The sequence below is a fragment of the Aphelocoma coerulescens genome, chromosome 2 (genome assembly GCF_041296385.1).
Source record: "Aphelocoma coerulescens isolate FSJ_1873_10779 chromosome 2, UR_Acoe_1.0, whole genome shotgun sequence".
In the NCBI taxonomy this organism is placed as follows: Eukaryota; Metazoa; Chordata; class Aves; order Passeriformes; family Corvidae; genus Aphelocoma; species Aphelocoma coerulescens.
The window spans coordinates 43,318,226-43,340,756 of NC_091015.1; the positions used below are offsets into that span (position 1 = coordinate 43,318,226).

Below are 22,531 nucleotides of genomic sequence, written 5' to 3' on the forward strand. Positions count from 1 at the left end.
TACTTCTTTTTTCTTTTCTTTTCTTTTCTTTTCTTTTCTTTTCTTTTCTTTTCTTTTCTTTTCTTTTCTTTTCTTTTCTTTTCTTTTCTTTTCTTTTCTTTTCTTTTCTTTTCTTTTCTTTTCTTTTCTTTTCTTTTCTTTTCTTTTCTTTTCTTTTCTTTTCTTTTCTTTTCTTTTCTTTTCTTTTCTTTTCTTTTCTTTTTATTTGTCTACCTTTGCCTGTTTTCACTAACGGGTCTTTGACTTCCAGACTCCCCACCCCCTCCACACCCTGTGCAAGACTGGATTTTAACTGAGTGCAAGCGTCACATCGCTGATGCATATCAAATCTGGAATGACAGTCAAATACTCTGCCCACTTGTGTCTGGGTGTTTCTTGGGGGTCTTGGATTTCTTAGGATTTAGCACTGAGTCCCCATGTCCAAAGCAGGAAGTTGCACTGCTTTTTTATTTCAGCTTACCAGTTTTCAGCCTCCTACTCTGCTGTGTTTAGGAATAACTGAAACCGGTTCTTACAGTCCTGAAATGCCTCTTCCTTAGCATCGTCTACAGTGACAGCAACACTAATACACGAGTCTCTTCTCCTGTCTGGTCCAGTTTACAGCAGGCAAGCCCTTGGTGCTTGTATTTGCTAGCCAATAGATGTGGCAGTGTGCCAGACCTACTTTTATCACCTTAAACTAAGATGCCCTGAATATATCTTGCTTCAGCTGGTGCTAATGGGTTTTAACCTCTTCGCTCTGCCTTTTTTCTCAGCAATTTTGAGTTGGGATGCAGTGGGTACCCCAATTTTTTTTTTCCTTTTTTTGCTAGGATGGCTGATCTAGTCTTTGCTAGTTTGTGCAGGTACAGTGCTTTTTTGCAGGGTTGTTGGATTCAATAGCTCTCCCAAAGCCTAAATCCCCCTGCTTTTTTTTTTTTTTTTTTTTTTTTTTTTTTTTTTTTTTTTTGCTTGGCTGTACCTTGTTTTCTAGGTGTTCTTGCCTTTGAAAGTTAACCTATATGTTCTGCCAGAGCACTGCATGACCCACACTGACTATTCATTCCCAGGGTATTAGATGAAGGAGTCGTGGTGTTGTATTGCATTCAAATCAGTGTCTTGCTCTGCCCCGTTGCCCAGCGGTGGGTGGTACTCCTATGAGTCATCTGCTATAAATGCCAAATGATAGCATCTTTTGCTTCATGATGTTCTTGTTGGCAGCATTGTGCATCACCAGCACTCGGTCACATTTTTCCTGTCTAATACTGCTGCTCATCACAATTGTGATCATGTTGCATCTGGCTCCACAACCCAGCTGCAATCTAGCTACTTGTTTGATCCAGGGGCACACTTGCAGATACAGCTGATAGTTTTGTATAGTATTTATACACAGAATTCTTTTCTTAAGTCATGTGTCATATACTCTCCTCCTAGAGTGAATTTTCCTGTCTTCAATCACTGCCCATACAACTACATTAGCTGCTCACTTACCTCCTTCCCCAGGATTACTGTGGCATTAGTATATAAAGCAGTTCTGTTTCCCACAGTTGTCCATAGTCCGTGTATTTTTTTTCTTTCAGCCTTTCCTGATGCTTTCCAGATCCTGTGCACAGGAGTGGAGTGCCAGCAATCTCAGTTAGTCTTTGTTCTGCCTTCTAAATTCTTCAGATGTGTCTCTATGTACTTAATCTTCACTAGAACTTCTCATTGTTTTGATCCTCTCCCTGTGTAATTCAGCTGCCTGTGTTGTTTGCAGATACTTACCCGGGGTTAAATTTGTTTTCTTCTATTGATAGTTCTACAAATGCTCTTGCCCTAAGTAATGGTTTTTATCTGTCTAAACTTGAAGTGGGTGGCTGCATTCTTAATTCTCTAATGCAAGCATCTATCCCTTCTTCATGTCTCAGTGGCATCAGGATGAATTATTTTCCTACAGTATCTTTTTATTTTAGGTCACAGAACTCACTGTAACTGATTTTTTTTCACAGTTTTCCCAGCATTTTAAACATAATCTTCTTATTCACTTTTTGTCTATTTTTTTTGGATGCTATTCACTGTTAGACTGGGGGAGTGATGGGACAATGTAGTAGAGATTTTAAAAATTGGTACAAATTCACGTTCTACTCCTAAGACTGTGGAATATGTTTTATATGAAAATCTTAACTTTTCTGGTAGTCTGAATCCCTTCATGTTGCCAGTACTTTCTGTTCCTAAAAGCTAAGTGAGTCTTTGTTTTTAACTCTCTCCCTTCCAGCTATCCCACTAGGCTGGTTGCTGTCATGTATTTGGCATGTTGAGTACTGGCTATTGATGCTGGAGGATTCTGTTTCAAAAGTGAAGCTTCTAAAAACTAGAAGCTAGCCTGCTACTTCTGTCAATGAAAAATGCTACAGAATGTGTCTTTAACTTTCTGAACCTGTGGGCAGTGCTAGTGAAGTCAGTGGGCACCAACTGCTCTTCATCTCCTGGCTACAGCTGCAAGGGGGTACCTGACACACTGGATACACCTGGATGGCCTGGTGCAGGGATGCTACAGGGATTTAGGGCAGGGCAGTCTCACGGTGAAGCATGCTGATGCAGACCTGCGTGTGACAAAGCTACTCAGGTGTCACTGGACTCTATTTCCCGGCACTCTGAGTCCTATGTTGGTAAATTTGATACAGCACAAATTAGTCCACATTGGTCTCATGATAATAGCTCAAGCAGGAGAGCAGTGCTTGAACCACCAGCCTGACCCCAGAGCCTCACAAGCTCCATGCAACACTAGGTACTGCTTTTCTCTGTCGGGAGCACAGTTAATCCACTGAATCTGGAAAACCACCCATAGATAATCGAGAGTTGGGAATTCTGGTGTGTGCTGAAACTTAAGAATGCAATTGAGATCTTTGATGCATCAGGGCACTGATGATTACCCAAGGTGCAAACCAGTGGGGAACTGTAACCAGGATTCCTGGGACTTCAGTGGGAACATGGAGAAAACAAAGAAATTAACCAGCTTTAAGTCCAAATTACAGAAGCAGGTGTGCTAATCCTGCAACCGCCTCGCTCTAGCAGTTAGCTTGGGAGCACCAAACCCTTCTTTCCTGCAAACTTGTACTTCCTTAAATTTTTAACTTTTAAACCTGTCTCATTCTTAATTTGTTCTAAACACAATACTTCATGGCCCACCTACTCTTGTCTTAATTTGTTCTGATACTGATGTTTTCTTTCTCCTGAAGTCCCTTTGCTCATGTACCGTATCAGTAGAGCAGAGAAAATACCACGTCTGCACCTTCTAATGTTTAAAGTTTGTGGTAATGTTAAAAGTTGGCAGCTGGCCCCATGCAGCCCCTTGCAGCCCATCAACGAGGAGGAGAACTGGAAGGGTAGAAGAAAAAACCTCATGAACTGGGATAAAGACAGTTTTATAGGAAAAGAAAAAGCTGTACGCACAAAGAAAGTAAACCAGGGAATTCGGTCACCACTTCCTATGATCAGGCAGATGTTTGGCCATCTTCAGGAGAGCAGGGCCCCACCAACCATAATGGTGACTTGGGAAGACAAATGTCATCACCCAGAATGTTCCCCCCTTCCCTCTTTTTCTCCCAGCTTTATACACTGAGCATGGTGTCATATGGGATGGAGTATACCTTGGGTCAGCTGGGATCAGCTCTCCTGGCTGTGTCCCCTCCCAACCCCTTGTGCACCCCTAGCGCCCTCCTTGGTGGGATGGTGTGAGGAGCAGAAAAAGGCTTGACTCTGTGTCAGCATTGCTCAGCAGTAACTAAAATATCCCTGTATTATCAGTACTTTTTCCAGAGCAAATCCAAAGCGCAGCCCCATACCAGCTATTATGAATAAAATTAACTCTATCCCAGCCAAAACCAGTGCAAAGTTTGTTTATGCCAAGCTCTTTGCAACTGAAAAGTTGTTGTTGTTATTATTATCACAGCATTTTACTGTGAACCTCCTAAATTTTATTAACTTTTCCAAATGATTTTAAAACTTTCATTTCTCCTGCCTTTGCCAAATCTTGAGACTCATTCTAGATTCAGAGCCAATAACATTATCACTGTTAGGCAGAACTTGACTGGAATGGGGATCTCTTCCATTTGGCCTACACTTCATCATGGCATTAAACTTGAAAGGTCTTTGCCCCTTTTCTGAGCATAGTTTCTAACACATTCATGCCAAAGGAGAAAAAGTAATTGGCTAAAAACAAGTGATCGTAGTGTCTTTAAAAAAAGTCATTATGTTAATTTTCCGTGAGGGACTTCCCTTTAGATTGCTCTCTAACTTATTTTTTAATTAAAAAAAGCCAAAAAGGTTATGTTGGTTCAAAAGTTCCCTCACTGTTTATGGAAGCGTTGGTATTGCATTTATAGTGAATTTAGTTTTTGGTTTGCTTTTATTTTTTGGGTTTGTTTTGTTTTGGTTGGTTGGTTTGGTTTAGTCTTTTTATACACCAGAAGACAATCAGTATTTTTTAAAATTAAACACAAATGAGGAAAATGCAAATATTCCCTTGTTCTGGAGTGATATATTTCCGGGGAGAAACCAGGCCAGCAGTGGCTTTCAAACTTCTAAATCTGTTTTATGTGGTGTATAAGAGATTGCTGTCATCACCCAGATGCAGGAAATACCAGTGCTGGGCTTAAGGGGGACAAAGTAAACTCGACAATGGACTGAAAAGAAAAATAAACAATCGACCAACCATTTTTATGGCTTGTTTTTTCTCTTGCTTTAACAGTAACATTCACCTTCATTTACCAGAGTTCTGTGAAACATCTGTATCAAGCCTTAAACTTGCTTGACCTTAGTTTAGGTTCAAGGTTCAATATATTCCATGTGCATGGATGATTGTACAAATCCACAAGAGCTCTGTCTCTATGCAAACCTTTTTCCCTGTCCCAGATTTGGCCTCTTTCTCGCTAAATAAATCCAAGGACAACTTTCTCTCTCTGTCTTTCTTTCTCCAAAGATTGCTGCAGGAGTGCCCTTGGGGCTTTCAGGGTGTTACAGGGCTTAGGAACAGAGAGGGAAAGTTGCCTGAGAGGATGAGGTCAACCTACTGTAACAACTGCCCCGGATGGAATCTTTTATAACTTCAAGAATTGAAATTAAAGGCTTCATTTTGCTAAATCACCCAAAATGGATGGTTCAGCATTTGTATAATTTTTAAATCTGTAATTCTTCTCTCATTTGTAAAATCAGAAAAGATCTCTAAATGGCTCCGAGCATGTCTCTGAGCTGAACGATTTCTCTCCTCCAGCTGCCTAGCTATATTTCTTCCCAGGGCTTCTGTGGGTTACTTTAAAACAAATAGCTGCCTGTGTAGGATGCAAAATTTGGGTGTTAAAGAAGAACTTGGTTGTAGCCAAACCATGAGGCTGGAAACAGAAATTAAGTTTTGAATTTGTTACAGTTCCCAGAACGAATTATATTGATATGATTATCATTTAAATCTATTTAAAAGTAACTTCTGTGTGCAGTAGCATACCAGCTCAATTGCTATCTCATGGTGATACCTTGCACACCTGTTATCTGAACACAGATGTAGTTTGGGGAAAGAAGGATCAGAAAACGTGACTTGTTTTCAGTATCTTAGATATTCTTTGTGCTGGATTGGCCCCTTAGCACAAGATGCCACACCTTGCTTGGGGTCCTGCATCGCAGTGGTTTTCCACCTGAGGAAGGTCTGCATGTACTCAGCTGGAGGGTTCTGGTGTCATCAGGGAGGTCACCATGATAGGGTGGAGAATTCCTTTCAACTGGGCTGGTGTATTTCCTCTTGGTATTTCCTCTTGCCAATTCCAGCCAGGCCCGTGGTCAGGTGGTGCCACTTGAATGAAGCGAGGAGATTGGATCCAGCCTTCTGGTCTGGTGACAGCAAAACTCGATCCAGTTGCAAAAGAAGTGACCTATCTTGAACAGTTTCTGAACCTATGACTTTCTCCTTTATCAGTGCTTTATCCATATGAATAGCACTCTTCAGACAGGCAGCCAGCATTATTCTAGCTCAGACATCTGTGGCAACTTTGGGTGTGGAAGAGTTGGTTTTTCTGACTGCATACAGGCATCTACATGGGGCCTGAGTTAATTCTCCAGTCTTCTTTCAAAGCTAGTAGTGAGAAATTGGAAATTCTAGCTCATGCTTCCTCTCTTCCCAGTGGAGTTGTCTGTATCAAGTGGACAGTGTTCATATGCCTGTTTCTCTCCGATGACTGTGGAGGAGGTCTGGAATGGTTGACTGAGATGGAGATGCTGAGGATGCTTAAAGCCAAGTTGATTATGTGCTTGTCATACCAACCAGAAACCTCTCAGATGGGCGTGGTGGGCAGATTTCTGTCTGGAAGGGGCATATCCCCAAAAGCCGAGTTTTGTGTGTGGATTATGAAAGATGTGGCTGACTAGCTCAAGGGCAATATTGTGCTGATATTGCTTGCATGATGTGAGCTGCTTATCTCTGCCCGGCTCTGCACTGTGCTGTGTAAACAGCCACATTCCCTCAGAGTCAGCTTTGGGTATTTTGTGTGGCACAGCATTGGCCCAGGCATAACTTTTGGAGGCTGCAGTAGATTTTACATACCTACAGGCATGTTAGTAAATTGAAGGCTTTGCTCTCCAGAGGGCAGGCGTTTTGTTGAAGAAGCACATAAGGCACTGGTATTTGTTCTTCTCCCCAAGTGGAAAATGCCTCCTTGCAGACTGGCAGGAGACAGCTCTTCTCCACTAATGACTTTGATGTCATGAGATGCAGGCCTTATTTATCAACACACCTCTGGGAAGCTATAGATCCTTCCTGCCCTTTCATTCCCCCACAGTCAGTTCAATTTTTCCTTAAAGTAAATGAACTTTTAAAAGAACTAGGGTTTATAGAAGAGGGTTCATGTAGCTGTGATAAAGCACTTCAGGCTGTAACTTACACTTGTTTCTGAGGCTTCACTTTTATTGCTTGAAAAAATTCTCATATGATCTCATTTTAGAATTGGGTACTTCAAAGGTTGTTCAATCCGTGTTCCTTCGAGGCTGCCTATGCAGCCCTATAATTTTTTCCCATGTTCTGTTCTCTTTTTTTTTTTTCCCTCCTTTCATCCTTATTAACTGGAAAACACCAAAGGGATTTTCACACACCAAAATGAGTAGTCTTGCAATATTGTAGCCATGCTGCTTTAAAAGTTACTGTAAAATCAGTCCATGGTGGATATGCATTTGCACGTTTGTGCTCTATTACCAAGTGCCTGAGCTAGTCTTGCTACCCAGACTCTCTTATGGTAGGTCTGCAGGCAGAACTGTTCTGGTAAAGCCTTCAAAAGGGATTTGATTTAAAATAGAAATAATCGTTTTACCAAATATGATTTATCAAACAATTAAGGCCTTCCATCAGCTTGTGAGAAGGGATGAAGGCAAGAAAGGATCTTTCCCAGCACACATGTAGTCCTATTTTCTTTTCTTTCTCCTCCCTGCTTCCCAAATATGGAGTCATATTTAGTAGTGAAATGACCTCTCTTGAGATGAGGTTGGACTGTTTGAGTCCCATGTTCTCTGTTTGGAAGTTGTGATGGCCTCACTAATGTTCTCTCAACTCCTGAAAAATGGATTTCATTGTCAGTCTCATCTTGTGCATGAACAGAAGAGCTGACCTGGAACTATAAAATGCCCTTAAAACAGCACTGAACATGAAACCCAAAAAATTCCAGAATTCTGCCCCGAACTCTGTGGCACAAACACCTTCCCTCAAGTATTTTTTCACTGTGGTTTCAGTTTCTTTTCACTTTTCTTTTTCAGTAGGAAAATATGAGAATGGGAATGAGACTGCCAGAGAAAAACATTAAGAAGACAGCAAGTACTTTCTTAAAAAATAAACTACTTTCCTTTAGTTTCTTATTAGTGTTAGGGACCAAAATGACCATTTTTTTTTCCTTTGCTCTGATTCTTACTTGCTAAAGTGATTCATTTCAGTCCTTGTACCTAAGATTGAAATCTATAAAGAAAATTGTAGAGACTTAAAGAGCTTAGCATTAGTGCTGGAAGCAAGACAACCTGTGAATACTTCTCACAAACAACTGATTGCAATGAAATAAGCTTTCAATGTATTGATCTTTGCTCTTTTATGTTTGTTAGAGCTTAGGTAACACTCAGTGGAATTTTTTCAGGTTAACTTCAAGTAGAAGTTGTAGCCTGTATCTCCACATACGTTTTTTGTTATTTGTGAAGTAATACCAGAGGAGACCCTTGCATTTTAGATTGGTTAGTTAGCCCAGATGTTTTTACATGAGTAGAGACATTTTGCTGCTTCTTTTCTTATCATTGCCTACAAAAAGGAGATAACTTTTTAAGTCTACAGCCCAGCCAAGAACATATGAAGGGTATTAGTGTAGTATCAAAGTGCCTTGGAGAAGGACCTTATTTTTTTTTAAATGCTGTAACAACAAAAAGTTCATAACACCCTGTGTACTACAGGCAAATGCATGCTATGACGTAGTACAAAACCGCATAAAATAAACTGTTACGTACATAAATGCAAAATGAATGATCCAAGATCAGAGGCTTCTTCATTTCAGACCAAGGCAGTGCTTGAGGAAGGAGAATGTGAGGGAGAAGGAGGGAAGTGTAGCATATGAGTCTGCTGGAGGAGATGGATGGTAGTGCTTGGAAGGAGATTCGTGACAATCCTGTTCCTTCTTGATGCTCCCCAGGTATTTTTTATTCTGCAGAATTATGCAAAGAATCGTATTATTTGGATGATCCAACCAAAATGTGTGTTAAATATTTTTTTGCCTGTTTTGACACATGAGAAGATAATAGCATGTATTTATAATTACCACTTACTGTCTTGAAAGAAAATCTAGCAGTATTAAAATTCAAAAAGCTATTTGTGGCATTGATGAATGAAAAAGCATTAGTCAGTATCTGTAGCTGTCCATAAAAATAGCTCTCTCTGTGAAGAAAACTTAGCCTCACCTATAAAAATATTGGATATTATATCACACAAGATTATGACAACTAGAGCATATAGGCTTAATGGCCTTCATATCATTAGCATATAATTGGAAAGGAGTATCCTGCAGTAATATGGCTTTCTGAGAAAACTCCTGACTCCTCAGGTGACTGATTGGAGGCAGATGATACACCAAGAGGATCTGTCAAGTGCTTAGGATCAAAGTGTCTTTCAAAAAGTGCACTGCCTTTCCAGAAACTGAAGCCTGCATTTGTAATCCCTTAATTGGAGGCAGTCACTGATATTACTACACTGTGAAATCTGCCTTTGCTGGGATCCTGCCACCTCAATTATGCCTTTATTTTCTGATTATTATGCCTCTATAGCATAGGTACTATGAAGTAGACATAGATCTGGCCAGTTGGTAGAAGATATCCATAGCATGTTTGCTTTACTGACACATAGATGGCAGTAGGCTTAGTGATTCTGTATGTCCTTTGTTTTTTTTTTTCAATGGATTATAGTATCTATATTATTAGGGAATGTGAATGCTTACATTACTTTCAAAATAAGGCTCTGTTTTTCACTGTCCTGGTACAAATCTCAGCGATTTTCTGTTCTTGCAAGGAAGGCAAAAGGAATGATGTATCCCCATACTTGCTAGACCTTCAAAACAGCTTATATATTAAATTCTCTTTTTAGAAACTGAGGCAATTATATGTTGAAATAGCTTTTAAAGTTTTTTTTAAATTCTATTTTAAGTTCTCATACAAAGTATTCGTTAGTCATAACTCTCTGCACCCTAGTTCAAAATGAGATAAATTATATTAATTAAAAATGCAAAAAGCCAGATCAGTCTATGCAGTCCATTCCCAAAATAATGATCTTGTAGTTAATCAGTACATTGTAACTATAAATATATATGTATTTATTTCCTGACTTTGCCATCAACTTTGCATGACTTCGGATAGATCATGTAAGCTAGAATCTTCGAGATGAATCTACAGATAAAATATATTTAAAGCTCCTTGCCGGTAATTGTGATTGTGAGCATCTTTCAGCTCTGTTAAAAAGCATTAAAATCAATCTTATAAGTGTGTTCTTTAGCCTCTTGTCTATAATTTTGGCTTAGTATTACATCTTTGTGTTAGAGAGACTACTGAGAGAAGAATGAACCAAATAATGTGTATGTGTCTGACTTTTTCTTATTTGCTTACTTTCAAAGATAAATATTCCCTAAAGGGATATGATTGGAAGAGGGTGTGTGTGGCAGGAGTTGAAAATGAAGCCTTTTAAAGTATTTCTGATTGGACACATAAAAACTGGAGCGCTCAGTATCACCACTTGCTCTTGAAAATCTTAGCCAAGATTTTTTTGTTTTTCCCAGAAGAGCTATGGCCAGGACGGCTGAGGCTTGAAAGTTGTGTATTTACATAAGTGCAAGTTACAAATCTGCGGTTTTTAGAGATGTTTGAATTTCACCGCTTTACACTTGCAGTATGTTATAAGTTGCTGTGAGTAGTTCACAGGTTGTGAATGTACAGCCTACAGAGAATTACTCCTCGCTTTGCCTCTTTCTTTTTAGGAAAAGTAGTATTTTTTTTCATATGTGCCAGTTTTTAAGGTTCTTGTTTGTAGCTATGGCTTGGTCACTGCCAGAAATCTGTGGCTAGTCACTGATTAGGAATTGCTTCATTTTGATGTACTGCTTCCTTCACCGAGGCAATAATCCATGGCCCAGAGAGGCTGATTTTTTGAATGTGATACAGCAGTCTTCTGAGAAGAGTTCTGGAGACTTAAATTGCTGAGGGGTACTTGCATCCCTGTAGGAGGAAAGGAAAGGTGCCTTTGCACACTCTCACCTACCCCACAGACTTGAATGTCCGTGCACACAGATAAGCGCCGTCACTCCCGGAGTGCAGAACTCTCTCTCTGATCCTCTGAGGGTCTCCTGTAGTTTGCATGGGCATTTGCCCAATGATGGGTGCTGTTTCAGCTGCTTCTGGAAGGCAGACTCATCCTCATACCAGTGCCCAGCCACTGGTAGCAGTTCGCTTTGCAGTGGCTGTATTAGTCAAGAGCAGAGTGGCAGCCCATGTCAGATGTCCCCTTGTCAAGAGGCAGTGGAGCAATGGCTGTATTTATGTCTCTTCTGCATCCCAAATCTCTCATTCCTTGAGGTGAGGCTTGAGGTCTGACTTGACAGAAGTACATAGGCTGTGTATAGCCTGTCAGGGTTTTTTACAGAGAGGAGAGGAGAGGAGAGGAGAGGAGAGGAGAGGAGAGGAGAGGAGAGGAGAGGAGAGGAGAGGAGAGGAGAGGAGAGGAGAGGAGAGGAGAGGAGAGGAGAGGAGAGGAGAGGAGAGGAGAGGAGAGGAGAGGAGAGGAGAGGAGAGGAGAGGAGAGGAGAGGAGAGGAGAGGAGAGGAGAGGAGAGGAGAGGAGAGGAGAGGAGAGGAGAGGAGAGGAGAGGAGAGGAGAGGAGAGGAGAGGAGAGGAGAGGAGAGGAGAGGAGAGGAGAGGAGAGGAGAGGAGAGGAGAGGAGAGGGATCACCACCTTTGTGCTCAAAGAGAGCATATATTTGCAAAAAGGCCTTTGAAGACCTGTGTTGGCTTCCCATCAAAGTTAGCCCCTCTCCTGGGTCCAGACCTTTAATGGTTGAGAAGCTTGACCCAAGGGTTGCAGACACATCCAGGGCAGAGCAGGAAGACAGAGCCCACCTGGGGGGTCTGCAGGAGGGCAGGGGGAGCAGCACAAAATGTTTTGGGCTTTTTGTTTTGTTTTGGATGTCTGCCAAGGAGTTTGTGGGCCATTCTGTTCGGTTTCCGAGTCAGGTATCTGAATTGCTGGGGCAGATGGTCCTCAGCCTTTTCTCAGTGCTGGCTGGAAGGAGGTGCTGTGGGAGACTCTGCCATTGGCTTGTGTCATGACAGGGGAAGAGGGGCTTCGCTTCTAAGCCTGCCAGCCCAGAGCACTGCTTGCTGCTTCTTGTGTTTTTGGTGCTGGGCCTTGGTAGTGGCTGATTTCAGAGCCCTGGGAGCAGCTGTGCCTGCAGCACGGCGCTGTTTGTCAGTGAGACCTGCATGGGACGCTGAAGCTGATGGTGCTTCAGGTACTGCAGAAGACTAAGCCTAAAATACCTACCCTGCCTCCCCCAAAAGGCTTTCATTAACTATTGTGAATTATTCATCTAGTTCATAGTTTTAACTCTTTTGATAGGATGGAAGACTCCAGTCTCACAAACAGCCTCCATAGGGAGCTGGTTGTAAGTGAGCCACAACCTATGGGGACAACCTTTTTAGCAGGTTGCAATATTTAGCAATGTTGCAATAGGACAGGGGTTAATGGTTTTAAACTGAAGAAGGATTGATCTAGAGTCGGTGTAAGGAAGAATTTTTTTACAATGAGGATGATTAAATACTGGAATGGGCTGCCCAGAGAGGTGGTGAATGCCCCATCCCTGGAAACATTCAAGGTCAGGTTGGACTGGGCTCCGAGCAACCTGATCTAGTAGAAGATGTCCCTACTTTATTGCAGCAGGTTGGACTAGATGACCTTTAGAGGTACCTTTTGACTCAAAATATCCTATGATTCTATGAAAATATAAACTCTTGCTTTAATGTCTGCAGCTTCTTTGAGTGTATATTTTTTTCTGGGTTATTAGTTCAAGCAAATCCTTGCTTACTGCTTTACTTGTGTACTGCCCTTTCAAAATCTAAATACATTGTGCTGTATTCAGTGCAATGGATGATTTGGAAGAAGCTTTTTAACCCAGTCTCAGAACTCAGACCTGCTTATTTTTATGAAGGTATTTTGACAGCAAGATAATTAGATCTTTGTTTTCCTAAAAACATATGGATAAGCCTAAATCCAAATAACACATACCTGAAATAGGTTGTTACACTGCTGTTAGTAAAACTAGTTATATGACTAGTGAGAAATTTGTCTGAAGATAAAGTGTGTGTATTTGAGGATGCCAGCAGCTTCACATGTACAAAGTTTAAAGTGTTGCAAATCAGCCTGCCCTTGATTTTTCAGAGCTGAAAAGAACACTTTTCGGTTTTTAGTGTCTAAAACCCTCTAGTGCTGAGTACTGCCTGAGGGGGCCTGTTGGGCAGCTAGTGTTCTCAGCAGAGATTTGTTACTCCAGAGGATTTTATCTTATAACTAGGAACAGGGAACATTGAAGGTTTGATTCAGGATTTTTTTTTCTTGGTAATTTTGCAGAGAGAGAAGTTTCCCAACAAAAAAAAAAAATCTTTAAAAATGGCAATTAAAAATTGGTGAAAGTTAATAATTAATGGTTTGTAGCTGATTTATTAATAGCCTCATTTTTCTATGTAATGAAAATCTTAAACTGTCTTGTATGTTAACTATAAAGCAAAAAAAAAGTAAAAAGTGAGATTGGTCTTAGTTTAAAATTATTTTAAACATACAGAATTTCAGAGTTTTATCCACAAAATGTTAAAGTTTGTTTGCAGAGTTCTGGTTTAGGGATTATTTTATATAATAAAATATGGAAGGCGAATTTGGTCTTGGCAGAATTTTCAAAGCTTGTCTTAAAGCCCCTAACTGCTTCTGGTATGAAAGTCAGCTAAGCAGCTTTGTGTTGTTGTTTCCCCCAGGATATCTTTTATACTTTCTTTTTTTTTTTCTTCCTTCCCTTTGGAAATCCAAGTGTTTATTTGCATGCAAGTTAGGTGAATTTTTTTATCTATTTGTGTATTATAAACCAAAGCAATTAGCATACTGCAGTTACAGTACACTTAAAAACCAAAACAACCCTACAAAACCTTCCGTCAATATTATTCCTGGAGGGAAAACTCTTAATTAAATTGTATGCAAACTACAACAATAGTCAAAGTTGGTTGGTGTTTAATAATAACTCTTTGGGGCAGGGGGGAAGAGTGAAAAAGTAAGTGTAGCAGAGAGCTTTGCATGCCATTAACCCAAGGATAGAAATGAGGTCAGCCTTTGAAGGGACGGACAGCACACTTATCTGCCAGCATTGGAAAGTCCCAAAAGATTAGGTTATTTGCCAGATGTTACTGGGAGTTCATCATTGACACCCTCTGCTTCATGGGCTTCATCTCTTGCCACAGTTGCAGCTGCCTTTTCTGCCCTTTGCAGGCTTCCTGGAGATCTTCTCCAATTCATAATGCTTTATTTTTTTCCTTGAAATAGTTTTTTTTTTTGTTTTGTTTGTTTGTTTCATAGTAATAGGCATAGTGAACCATCTTAACTTTTGATCTGAAGACTCATTGTTTTTCTTTCATACACCCGCTATAATCCTCTTGGCATAGGAACCCCAGACATGAGGCACAGTGACTGCTACAGCTCCGGGAACTGGGCTGTGTTTGTGAAACGATGTTTAGAAGACAAACTACTCACCTCACTTAATATTGGTAACCTTTCGAAGATGAATGAAAATTGGGGCAGTCTTTCTGACAGGCTAAACATTTTCTGTTCTTTTTTATCCCTTTGCCTGGAAAAGTAACTGTAAATGCAATTCTAAGCAGACCATTCTTATATTATTAGCAACTTTGTAGATAATCAAATATCACACTGAAGTGTTGTTAAGTGTGTAACCTACTAAAAATTAGTAGTGAGGGAGAGTGGGTGCTATCAGATCCATGTTAGTAATGACTGTATGAGCATGGAATGGCGTTCTCTGCATGTATCTTCTCCTTTAAATCTTTCAAGAGTTTGGTAGTAAATATTGATTTCAGCTAATGGTGGTTTTAACTTCTTTGTGCACATGCTTTGCCCCAAGGGACTCTGTCACATACAGGCAGAAGCCAAGACTTGCTCATAAAGAACAGAGCAAATATGTTTTTCCTTTAAAATGCTAGATGTTAGTGATTGTCTCTTGAAGCAAGATTCCTGCTACTTGCGTTACTGTGATTGTTTTGCAGTTCTGCCACCTTCCTTTGAGCAGAATGATTGATTTGTGAGATGGACAGTGACCTAAATAGGGACTATATTATCACCAAGTACGTGCATCTGGTAAAAGAAGCATCAGTGTTAAAGCTTTTAAAATAGTGGAGGGTCCTTTTGTAGCCCAGCATTTAAAGCATTTGACATGTTGAATCTTGCTTTAGCGTATCCCATCCTTTCCTCCCTTTCCTCCCTCTATTCCCTTCCATCGCTTTATTCCCTTTCCTCCTTTTCCTCCCTTTCCTCTTTCTTCCCATTTCCTCCCTTCCTTTTTCTCCCTTCCCTCACTTCTTTCCCTTCCTTTCTTTTCTTCTTCTCCTTTTCCCCATTTCCCTCCTCGCTTTTCCTCCTCTTCCCCCTCCCCTCTTTTTCTCTGTCCTTCCTTCCTTCTCTCCCTTTCAAGACCCTCAAGTCTAACTTAGTCTTCTGACACTAACACTTCAGTTAAATGTCTGATGATACAGGACAATTACAGTATTTGTTCAGGTTCAGATAATCTTGACATTCAGATGCTGTTTGACTACCCGTGGACACATGAAGTTCTCCCTGACATTTGTCATGTTAAGTCCGCAGACCCAGATACCAGTTTTACTTTCATAGGTCTGGATTAGCTGTTGAATTTCCAGCACTGGAAGGCAGAAAAATTGCATGTTGGGAAAATGGAGAAGTGCTTCAGGTATTGTTTCTGTCTGATGGTGTATGAAATGTTGCCGTTGAATAGTGCCTTTTCCTTATCTTGGTACAGCTTGTGCTGCTGCTTGTTCTGTTAAGCAAGCCTCGGCACTGTCAGTGAGGTTCCAGTTTGGTCTCTCATGTCCTTTCAGACTTGTAACTAGGGACAGCAGGTATTAGGGTTATTCTGCAAATGCCATCAGTGGGGGACAGTTGCAGAACTACAAGTCTGGGCCATTTCCAGGTTAGGCTGGCCCTGTTTGGCCAATCACAGAGTGCAAAATAACCACATTATTCCTCAAAGTGTTTTTCCAGAGTTGAAGTAATAGCCATCTTGCCCTATAAAGATCTTATTTCTCCTATAGAATGTTTCTGTGCTGAGATAACTTTCATGAACTCTTTTCAAAAGTGCTAGGTATTTTTTTTGTGTGTTTTCATTTTATGTCACTTTTCATTTTAAAGTCACTTTTCACCTCTGGTCTCCTATTTCCATTTTTGTCTTCTATGGCCTGTGCTTAATAACTCCACGGCCATTTCTGTAAAACAGCAAATCCATTTGCACTATAGCAAGTAAATCTGTGATGGGTTTCCTATACTAAAACAGGCAGTCCAAGAAATTATTTTAGCTTGTGCATTTCCACTAGACTTGAGATCCTGATCATCCAGTGTATAGGACAAATTGTGCCCTCTACCAAATACTTGCATGGGTAATACACAGTGTTGGGCTCTCACGCTGCTGCTACGTGGGAAGGCAGTAGATCATCTGCTTTCTATTTTGAGTTTCTTTTTCAGAGGTATCCTTTTACTCCCCTCCTCTTCCTCAGCTCAGTCCTCAGTGGTTTGCAGTCCTTCCACTGTCTTTCTCTTTTCCATTTGCACTGGTATCTTCTTGCCCCCAGTCCCCCAGTGGTTCTTCCTCCCTGTGCTTCCCCCCCTCCTTAATTCCAGAGTTTTACAAAATCCATTTTTGTTCCATTTTGAAATATCCTATCTTCGCCCCATATTATTTTAGTTATCCCTAGTTCTGCTCTTTCTTGAGAAGAAAGCAGCTCTGCATAAGCAGAAGAAAGTTAGGAAGCAGCTATTTGGCTTTCTCTGATAACAGAAGCAGTGGGTTTTAGCGGACAAATGCTGAGTTGGGCGATCAAAAACTTTTCTCCCTTGGGTGATTTGAAGGTGAATGGATATACCTGTAACAGAGAGAAGGGACAAAACCTTAGGACTGCTGGGGAGCCTTCCAAGTACTGGATTTTGTTCAGGCAGGCAATAAGTAGACCAAATGGCCATGTAAAAAGAACTGGGGTGTTTGGAAGCATGAAAAAGAATCTTTTTTATACTCCATTTGCAAATGATCCTGAAGCATGCCAGTGGCTAGCAACTTCACAGATGCCAGCCACGGGGAAAGTACTGAAGCAAGGCTGCTTGCTGTTGAGGCAATTCACACATCAACTGCTTATTGAGAGCACTTGGCTCTGCCTGAAGATTTATGGGCCTCTCTTCTTTTAAAACAAATGAGTAAAGGACCAAGCTGAGTGTTTTTCCACACATAAATATCATAAATGCAATCCCAAAAACTTCACTGGAGTAACAGTGAGGTCTCAAGCCCCAGCTCAAATGTGCATTGTATTAAAGTCCTTCTTGGGGACCCCAGACACAAATTGCTTTCCAGCATCCAGAACCATTTGGAAATGCTTTAATCCTGAAACCAGGGGGTTTCTAATGGAAATGCTGACAGACCCTTCGTTGTAGCAGCTGAAGCAGGCAGGGCTGTGATAATGAGCCCTGTATATGCCTGGATGTGGAAAGCATGATGCTAGTTCAGAAAACAAGTGCTTCCACTGAAAAGCCCACGCTGACAAAAACCACCGTGCAACGTTCCAGCACAATGCTGCTTAAAATTGGCTTTGCTCAAGCAAGTATGTATTGGGAACAACTGTAGGCATTAACCCTGTGTGTATTACGCTTCCAAAACCAACAAGTCTTAATAGCATTTCTAATAACGCTCTAATTATCTATAAATGGTGCTGTTCTGAATAGCCATGACTAGCAGTTTAAAATGCTGCATACACCAATGGGGTTCTTTGCTATTCACAAGTGCAGTGTAACCATGTCTACTCTCACTTTTTAAGCATTGTGCCCATGACCCTAAAAAATAGGTAATGCTTCATTTATTGCTCATGTCTCTGCATACTGCTGCTAGCGCTAGCGACCGTGTATTTTGTACCTGTATTTGGAAATCTCAATGACCTTGGTCACACCAGGCTGAAGAAACCTGTCTTGCAAGCATGCACCCAGGTGATTAATTTCAACAAACAGGTTGCTTATAAGAGTGTAATTACTCACTTGTGCAAATGGCGGGATGGGTGCCCTGACCTGTATTAGACACATTGTAGTATACACCTCCCCATCGGTTCTTTTCCTCTGTTAATCAGAGGCCTGAAAACCCTGCAACATTTAGACAGCTTGAGGTTGAAGGCTGAAATGTCACTTTTAAAAGAGGGTTAAAAAGGTCACACAGCTGCAAATAATAATAGCCCAATGAAAATCAGATTCTTACTGCAGCCCACTTCAAGAATAACATTGAAACAGGAAACAAGCCTGCTTGATGTTTTTACCAGTGTGGCAGTAAGATTACTGCTGAGTTTAAAAAGAGGGAGAGAGAGACAGAAAGGAGCATGATTTCTTGGTGTTATATGTAAGAACTGTTTTTCTGGTTCAGAAAAGATGATCCTGGGCTCTGCAAAATCTCCTTGAGGAGCCTGAGGACATGGGGTACTTCCCTCTGGATGCTGCTGAGAGGAGATGTAGCTTGTTGCTGTGTTCTGAGGGTGGTTTTGTTTCTTCTGTTTGCTTTTATTTCTTTGTTATGTTCTTGCATTCCTCACTGTGGGCTTCAGTTTTATTAATTATAATAAAAACTTTTTAGAAGTATCTTATACACAAATCAAGGAGGAGAAGAAAATCATGGCTTGCTGCAGGACTCACTTGTTTCTCTTCCACATGATGTGGCTTGGAGAAGCCTTTCTCTTGTATTTTTATTTATTTCTTTTTATAATTAGAATACCTTAACTTCTCCTGAGCAGAGTGATATTTCAGGAGAATGGCAGGCTACAACAGCATAGCAGATTTCCTCACTTAGACATTCTGCCAATAAGGCTCTTTACGTGGTCACAATAGGGCAATAAATGCTGACAGATGTTGTTAACATGTCTATTAAAATTCAGCCCCCTTTTCTGCTGGATTATACACGCATGGCTATTGTTAATAATATCAGAACTAATGCTGACGTATCAATAATAGTGTTCGCTTTTATTTATAATCCTTGATTGTTTCTTCAGAAAGGTCACAAAGTTGCAATAAATTAAGTTATTGATAACAGAAGCAAATAATTCAGACTGGAGTAATTTTTTAGCTTTACAGTCATCATAGATTTGTCTGATATTCTTCATGTGCATTAATTGCAGCACTTATAGGTAGTACTACAAGAGCTGCATGAGTGTAACTTGGATTTTTAAGATCCCAAAGGCTAATAAGCACCCTAATTTAGATGGAAAGGCTGCTGTGATTTATTTTTATTAGGTGAAGTCAAAATGTTGCCATTGGTTGTGTTATTTCCTTCCTTCACCTGCACACAGTGTGGAAAAAGAAGACGTGGATTGTGTGGCCCAGCAACACATGAGACATGTGAAGGGAAGTGTGTGCCAGAGGCTGTGTGCAGCTGTCTGAGCTGAAGGATGGGAGATGCGTGCCCCCATCCTAAGAAGGATGCTGTGAAAGCTGTGCTATACACAACCAGAACACATCTGTGCTGAGAGCCCCCATCCTGCTGCAAACCTGGGGTGGGGCCCTGTGTTGCTGGTGCATCTGCAGCTCTTGCAGAGTTCAGTGGGATTGAGGCATGCTGAGGTTCACACTCAGAGCCCAGACTTTCAGCTGCTTGTTTCTGGTCAACATTCAAGAATAAAGCATATGGAATTACTGCCATATGATAACCAAGCACCAGACACTCTCAAAAAGTGTAGGCAGCAGGCAGCTTCTTTCACTCATTTACTGTTGTAAGAGAGTCAATAGCAACATAGCCTCAACTGCAGCGATTGCATCACATATAAACACCAATTCTGCATGGTGCAATTTGTCTTGAGGGCACCTTACTACCTGGTAACATGTTGTATGGGTCAAGTTCTGCTAGACAGCACCTTGGAGTGCAGGTGATACAGCCATTCTGGATTATTACTTGTTTTATGTTTAGTGTCTGCAAAGAATGATTCTCATGGAAACAAGCAATTGCTTATACATTTGTGGAAAACAATTAGATGGTGATTCTGACTCCTTTTCCAGGTACTGAGAGTAAGCACCAAATCCATGTTTTCTTAGAGTTGATTTCCTGGAGCTGATCCCCATGCTCAGGATTCTAGTCTTGAATCTAGTATGTTATTTTGGTACTTAGTCCATGCTTATCCACCTAGATAACCCTAAGAATCATTTAATCGTTATCAGAGCATGCACTGTTGGATTCAGGGACTAAAGGTCAAGCTCAGGGTGGGGAGGGAAGACTTAGACTTGAAATACTCAATAAGAAATCAAACCCCAAATAATTCCTGGTATTGTTTTGAAATTCACTTGGACACTTGGGACCAGAATTGTAACTATCTTGTTTTCTTTAACTGAGTCTCATCTGTTGTTTTGCTATTGAAAATGCTGTTGTCACTGTCCCCTGAGGAGGGGAAAAAGGGGTAACAGAAACCTCTGGCAGTGCTTCAGTTGCAATTGAGATATTAAATAAAGCCTTTCATTATCCATGCATAGCTTCTTTTTTTTTTCTTTCCTTGAAAAGGAAAAAGTTATCTGTAGGAAAGACAACATCCCTGGGGTCACATCCCATAAATAGAGGTGGATTTAAAAATCTAACTTAGCTGGAGGTTTTGGTTTTGTTTTTTGCAGGGGTTTGTTTTTCTAGTCAGTTATCTCTCTGCTGCTTGTTTCTTTCAGACAGGCTAGTGTAATTCAGAGTATTTTTATGGCTTCATTTCTGAAGAGCTTGTCTATGCACAGTCTGGAACTGAAATAACTGAAATTAGAAGTAATTTAACACCTTTAGTTATTTTAGTATGCGAATATACTCTTTCATTTCTGATTATGAGTATCCTATTTCAGTTTAACATAGCTGTAAGTTAAATCAAAACAGGATGTGAATAATCTTAAAGGAGTAAATTAGGTACAATTTTAGTTATTTCAGTTCTAGCCTTGTGTGGATACATAGGTTATGCCTGAGTTAGAGTTTTTCTTGACACCTGATTGTATTTGGTGTCATAAATCTCTTGTCTCAGGCCAGATATTGGTAGAGATGCCCTCGTCAGGAAGACCAGTTGATGTTTATTATCACCTTTTGGGAGTAGTGCCCTTCTGGAGGTTGAAGGGCAAATAAAAGTAGAATCACTTCTGGATTCTGCTTCTAGGAGTCAGTGGAGTCAGATAGAGTGGAGATTTTTATGTCACAATTAGGAAAATATACTGTCAGGCTAATGTTGTCCACCAGAATGAGTTTTAATTAAAAAGAAAATGTTATCATCCAGTGAAAATAATTGCTGCAAGTACGGGTCTGGCTGATGTACAGGTTAATGGTGTATTATGAACTGTAGTTTGAAAAAAATTCAGTGGGTTTGAGCAGCTTTACCACCTGTCCTTCTGCAGATTTTCATAGTTTTAAAATCAAAATCTGCTCCTGCACCAAGGTATTTCTTTTTGGTTCATGAAAAAATTACACAAATACAACATTTTTCTAAGAGGGGCTGGGGTGAGGTTGAGTTTTAAGGGATTTCAGGGAATCTCTAAACATAAGTCAATCTGCTTTAAGATGAGTCAGCCACTAAATTCGAGCTGGTAAAAACAGTTGTACCAACAGGCTGAAAACATTTCCAAAATAAATGAATTATTTATTTTACTCCCTAGAATTCTACTATTTTTTTTTTTTCATGTTCAGGGACACTGCCCTAATATTGACTCAAATTCAGCTGCATAACTGCATTCTGAGGGGGAATGTTTCACCCTTTGCTTTTATTCAAGACTTGGGAGCTTTCCCCCAGGGTTTAGTTCAAGGTTACAGGACTGGAACTGCTATGGGGAAGTGTAGTTTTAGACAAAACTTCACTTCTCAAGCTCCTGAGGCTCCTTTTAAAGGATGGGGCTGCACAGTTACCTTGCATGTATAGAGAGCATGTATGTAATGCATTTATTTAAGTTATTAATATCAGACAGTATGGATGCAGAACTTCAAAAAGTGGGCTCTTTCTCAGAAGTAACCTAGATGTCTGGTTTTAATGTTGTTCAGCAGGAACTAAAGGAGGAAAGGTGAAAACCTTTAATTCAAGATATTTCTGAGAAGACACGGTCTTATCTAATAACAACACTGAACATATGCTATTTTCTGAGGCAGATTTATGCTGTGAAAGCTGAACTTTTTTTTCTTTCTTAAAAGTAAATTGGTGCTCAGGAAGGAGCAGTAAGAACTTAGACTGTGGGGACCCTGCTGAATATTAGCAAAATTAGTACTCTGAGTATGAAAACTTTGCTCTGATCTGTTTGCAGAGTTTGAAATAAAAGCACAAACTACGATTTCTGTATGTTGCATGCATGTGTGAAGTTTAGAACGTATATATTCATAGGTTCCCTTTCTTTCCCCCTCCCCCTTTTAACATGTAGATTTATGAGGAATCAAAGATGAACTTGGAGCAGGAGAGGCCTTTTGTCTGCAGTGCCCCAGGCTGCTCACAGGTGAGTGGAGTCAGCGGTGATATTAATTGAGTCCTCAGCACTAGCTCTGGCTTGTATAATGCCTCCTGATATATTAACACATGTCTAATAATAATATGTGTGTCAGGGGTTTTTTGTTGTTTTTTTTTAAGACCTGCTCCCTCTCAGTTCTCTCCTTTCCCACAAGACATTATTATAAAATATTTCAAGCAAATACAGCATCCAGTCAAAAGTGAGTTGGTACAAATGCTTCTCAAGCTGCTTCTGTGCCTT

The 22,531-nt window shown here is 40.4% G+C and overlaps 1 protein-coding gene across 2 annotated transcripts in view; it reads left to right on the plus strand.

The window, feature by feature from the left end:
* Positions 1-22,531, plus strand: part of CREB5 (cAMP responsive element binding protein 5) — a 255,838-nt gene that overhangs the window by 20,725 nt on the left and 212,582 nt on the right. Inside the window, exon 1 of one of the 2 annotated variants that reach the window (XM_069007195.1) lies at positions 22,214-22,279. The exons of the other annotated variant lie outside the window; for it this stretch is intronic. Within the exon in view, the coding sequence (XP_068863296.1) occupies positions 22,226-22,279 (54 nt within the window). The 5' untranslated portion in view covers positions 22,214-22,225. Of the gene's footprint in view, positions 1-22,213; positions 22,280-22,531 lie in introns of those variants that run through there. 2 annotated transcript variants of the gene reach the window in all.